This window comes from Bison bison, unplaced genomic scaffold (assembly GCF_000754665.1).
Source record: "Bison bison bison isolate TAMUID 2011002044 unplaced genomic scaffold, Bison_UMD1.0 scf7180017864498, whole genome shotgun sequence".
In the NCBI taxonomy this organism is placed as follows: Eukaryota; Metazoa; Chordata; class Mammalia; order Artiodactyla; family Bovidae; genus Bison; species Bison bison.
This window is the reverse complement of record NW_011495057.1, coordinates 5,549,365-5,554,685: the sequence shown is the minus strand read 5'-3', so window position 1 is coordinate 5,554,685 and position 5,321 is coordinate 5,549,365. Positions and strand designations below refer to the sequence as shown.

The window sequence follows — 5,321 nt, the reverse complement described above, 5'->3', positions numbered from 1 at the left end:
TGGGTTGGGAAGATCCCCTGGAGAAGGAAATGGCAACCCACTCCAGTGTTCTTGCCTGGAGAATCCCACAGATGGAGGAGCCTGGTGGGCTATAGTCCACGGGGTTGCAAATAGTCGGACACCACTGAGCAACTTCACTCACTCACTCACTCTCCATATCAAATATCTAAGGAAAAAAAATGCTAGGTCTTCATAAATTATTCTAAAAAAAGAATAGAAAACATGTGTCAATTCATTCTGTAAGGTCTGTTTTACCCTCATATTAAAACCAAAATATCCTATGTATACCAATGCAAAAATTCTCAACAAAGTTACTAGCAAACTAAATTCAGCAACATATAAAAAGTGTTATACCCTTGATCAAGTGATACTTATCTCAATATGCAAGGTTGGTTTAAAACTCATAGCTAGCATCATACTTAACAGCGAAAGACTAAATTCTTTTACCCTAAGATCAGGATTCCTGAGATGAGGAACATGACAAGGATGCCAAAATCACTACCACTTAACATTATACTCAGAGTTCTAACCAGGGCAATGATACAGGAAAATAAAAGGCATCCAAAAGAGACAGTAAAACCATCTATTCACATATATCATGATCTTGTATATAAAAATCCAAACACCTATGAAAAAAAACTATTAAAACTAATAAATGAGTTCAGCTAGGAAGCAGGATACAAGATCAATAAAGAAGAATCAACTGTATTTCTATACATTTCCAATGAGTAATTGTAAACAGAATTAAGAAAAAATTCCACCTACAATAAGATAAAAAATAATACACTTTAGGAATAAATTTAACCAAATAAGTACAAAAGCAATATCTGGAAACTATAAAATGTCATTTAAAGAAATTAAAGATCTAAAATAAATGGGAAGACATCTCATGTTTGTGGACTGAGAGACATACCTACTTTGCAAGATTGTTAAAGAGATCAAATGAGACAATACTTCTGAGCAAATTCATGAATTTTAAAGTTGTCAGTAGTAGTTGTTATTAATGCTGTAAGGGTAAATGTGAGTCAAAGTGACTTCACAGCCCTTGAAATCCAAACTATGGCTGGTACATATGGTGAGCACTGAAGGTGAAAGTTGCTCAGTTGTGTCAGATTCTTTGCAACCCAATGAACTATACAGTCCATGGAATTCTCCAGGCCAGAATACTGGAGTGGGTAGCCATTCCCTTCTCCAGGGGATCTTCCCAACCCAGGGATCGAACCCAGTTCTCCCACAGCACGGGCAGATTCTTTACCAGATGAGTTACCGGGGCATTGGTGACCACTGAAGACAACTGCCAACACTTTCCATGGTGTCCCGGAGTACTGGGACAACTTTGGGAGCAGATGATCATGTAATATCCCTCTGATAAAGCTGGGTGAAAACAAGAACCTCAAGTTTATCCAGGTACTGATTCAGAATTCGAGAAAGATGCAAAACCCACACCATGTCTCAGCATGAAGGAGTTGATAAAAAAGGATGTGATCCATTTCACCAGCAACTTTTACAAACTTCTGTACAGTAAGACTATGGAAGCAGAATTTATGAAGCACAGTTCATAAAAGAACTGTGACATAAAAGAAGCAATCAAGTCCTTCCTCATCACTCTCAAATACATGATAGAAGAGGCACAGGATACCAAAAATACAAAGAGCCACAGTCTGGTCTGAATCCCACAAATTCATAAAAGAGAAAAGACTGAAGAGATTAGCAAAAATATTCCACAGAATAATCTTCAGGGCTTTGCTACAGTTTCTTTCATTTCCTCACAATGCCCCTCTTTTTGTTTCCAGCTCCTGCTCCCAAGAAAAACCTGTGGTACATATGTACATTTTTAAAAAATAGTTCAGTTTACAGAGGAAATTTTGAAGTAAAGAGAAAGCAAACACAAAGAATTCATTACCTTGGAAAAATCAGAGCTGACTCCTAGGTAATTTAAGTATCTTTGAGTAATCCTCTGCTAATCCTTGGCCTATAAAAGAACTAGTACAAGACTGATAAACTCTTTAAAACATTACTTTAATCAGTGTCCAAGTGTTATTTTAATCAGTGTTTCTATGTCATACCTCAGGTTATCAGTTATCTTATTGTGCACCCAAGAGAGTGCAAACTGAGTATGCTCTTCTGCTACACTTGAGCAGAAATTCCAAAAGCTGCTCCTCAAAGTACCATCCTACCTCCTAAGTAACTCCTAAAGACAATTTATCTCCTCTCTTTTGTGGATGTTTCTCCCACAGCCTGGGCTTCCCTGGGGGCTCAGCAGGTAAAGAATCCGCCTGCAATGCGGGAGACCTGGGTTCGATCCCTGGGTTGGGAAGATCCCCTGGAGGATGGCATGGCCACCCACTCCAGTATTCTTGTCTGGAGACTCCCATGAACAGAGGAGCCTGGTGGGCTGCAGTCCATGGGTTCGCTAAGAGCCGGACACGACTGAGTGACTAAGCACAGTACAGCACTCCCACGGCAAAACAAGTGTTAGCGTGGTGCATACTTAAGCTGTGGTCCTGGCTTGCTGCTCTTTCGCTCTAGCAAGTTTCAGTTTTGGTTTCTCTGTGTAATAAAAAGATTAGGCTCTAAAATTCTATAAATCACCTTTTAACATTGCTACTCAGGAGGCATATTATACATGCACATCAAGTGGTAAGCACAGTGCTGTGGAAAGAGTCAAACAAAGCTGGATTCAATTTCCCTCTGATATCTAGGAGTTGTCTGGCACTGGACGAATTATTTACCCTTAGAGAACTTTTTCCTTATTTGCTATCTATTTTGACCAACAAACAAAATAATTTAAATGTATAAAAAGAGGCCAGTGATATAATATTGTATGTCAACTTTACCTCAATTTTCATAGCACAGTATGTTCTCAGTAAGTGATCGGGTCCCTCTCACCAGCAAGTTCCCACTTTTGAAAGTTTTCCTCTCAATACTTTTTGATCATTTCTAAACAAACTTCGGTGACTAGATAGGAATTTCGTTTTTAACATATCAGGAGTACTTCATCTAAACAAATTCATAACTACTTTATAAGAGGGTATGTAGGGTGACAATTTAGAACCAGCAGAAAATATATTCAGTGGAACTGCTTGATTGAAATGTACAGGAGCTGCCAGGACATCCTGGCACAGCAGAAAACCACATCAACGAGTCCGTGAGTCCCAGCATTCAGAAGGCCAGTACTGTCTTCCAGAGATGACTCCTAAGCCACAGAGGTTGGCTTATTTTCTTTTAAACCTCCAAGCGGACACAGTCCTAGGAACCAGTACGGATGAGGTGGATCGTACAGCCATAGAGTAGGTGACTGGAAACCTAACTTACTGTGTGATACTGAGCAAAGTATTAGTGTATATTTTAGTATTCCTCTTGTAAGATTTTGTTTATTTTACCAATTTAGGGGAGACCTCAAAACTATATATGAGTAGCAATGTTGACTAAGAGCACTTTGTGAGCACACTTGGGTTTACTTTTTGTTGGAATTTGTAGACAGTGGGAAACTGACATCAGGTCTTTTGAGAAAGATAATTTTTCCAACAGCACAGTAACTCTGTATAGAAGTTAAGAAAAAAAAAAGCAAGCCCTGCAGGGACTGGTTAGTAGGAAGCAATGTCCTACAAAAGACTATAGTCTCTGTCCACCTAGCTCCTGTGTTCTGTACAGGGTTAATTAATGATGATTCTTTTAATAGATGATGTCCTTCCAGAACATTAAAAAAAAGAAAAGTATCCAGTGGAGCACACAGTCTTAAGTATAAGTACCTCCTGTACCATACAGAACTAAAACACAAGTTCATCATAAGTTAAGAACTAATCTTTCCACAATGTTCCTGACGGAAACAGAACATTAGTTACAAAAGAGGCCTCCTCATTCTGCTAAGGGGAAACTGACATCATGTGAACCAAAAGGTTTCCATTTCTTCACCACCTTTGCCGGTCAGAGCTCCCACTGCTGCTAAGCAAAACACATAGAATACAATAAAATTACTCGCAGAATTTTTTTCCAAAGAGAAAATGTGCCTTTTCCTCCCACAGAAATTCCAAGTGACTTTCACTGGAGGCAAGAAAACAAGATAAAATACTTACACACCCTCCAGCATATTTACAATATGTAAGTCATCACAAAGCAAAAACTTTGCCTCAGTCAAGAAAAACAGCCCTTCAGAGCAAACTTTAGTATAAAAAGTAGTCACAGGCTCATTAACTGCAGAAATTCACACATTGCTTCACAAATAACCTTCTGGCTCTGACCTGTCAACTCTGGCAGGTTACAATCATCACACCTCTTTCTAGTAAACTTATTTAGGCTTGCTTCAGTTTAAAATTCTCTTTCGGTCTTAACACATAAGAACGTTTTAAAAACACTTTTTTTTTTTAAACACAGTAATCTAAGTATGTGGATATAAAAACTGATCTTTTCTCCATACGAAATAAAACTTGAGCGAATCTCTATCTTCCCGAATCTAAGAGCCAGTGCCTCAAAGGCCCTCTCGAACATGCTGCTCCAGCTTCTACTGTGGCCCCTAGGTGAAAAATGCTTTCCTTAAATATGAAAAGAAAAACTATGCAGTAAGGACTCAAAGAGGTTATCTCCACTGTCAAGACAAATCACTGCCCCGCAAAGTCGAGACGTTGAAAGGTTCTCTGGGCTGAGTGTTTTGGAACTCCCAGAGACAAGGCGCGATCGGCTGCGACGTTTCCCCTGTCACAGCCGGCTGGCCCGCTAAAGCTATCAAGGTGAGCCACGTACCTGGAGGAAGCTGCAGATTAGCAGGCAATTGGATTGTGGTGGTGTTGGGGGCTTTCACGGCGACTATCTGAGGAGATGGTAGACGAGGGCCGTTGCTGAGTTTAGGAAGGGCACTGACAGGGGCCACTTTGGTCACCAGGGTCCCCACGGGGGACCGCAGCGGCTGGGACGCCGAGGACTCTACGCAGACACTGACAGGAGCCTTAGTCACGGCGCCCAAGGCCACCGGAGTGCTCTCCACCCGGACGGGCAGAGCCGCGGAGGGGGCCATGGTCACGGTCCCGGAGGCGCCCACACCGGCTGGGGGAGCGGCGCCGGCCGGCTCCGTGAGGCCCGCGGGCATCCCCCTAGGTGGATCAGCGGCAGCCGCGGCGCTGCCGTTCCGGGAGCAGAGGCGAGAGGAGGCTTGACAAGCGGCCGCCGACTCCGGTGCAGTTCCAGCTCCACAGCATCGCTAGGGAGAGGCGCCGGGGCCGCGACACAGGAGTCAGTGACCGACGCCGCGCTGGACAGCGGGACCCCGGCGTCCCGGACCTTCCTCCCGTCCGCGCGGCCCCGCCGGCTGCCACACCTGCTCGGCC

General features: G+C 42.7%; 1 protein-coding gene across 1 annotated transcript in view; it reads right to left on the bottom strand.

Annotated features, from left to right (window-relative positions):
• Positions 1-5,275, bottom strand: part of TAF4B (TAF4b RNA polymerase II, TATA box binding protein (TBP)-associated factor, 105kDa) — a 110,675-nt gene extending 105,400 nt beyond the window's left edge. The window contains exon 1 of the mRNA XM_010828943.1: positions 4,741-5,275. Within this exon, the coding sequence (XP_010827245.1) occupies positions 4,741-5,083 (343 nt within the window). The 5' untranslated portion in view covers positions 5,084-5,275. The remainder of the gene's footprint in view (positions 1-4,740) is intronic.
• Positions 5,276-5,321: the final 46 nt, after the last annotated feature.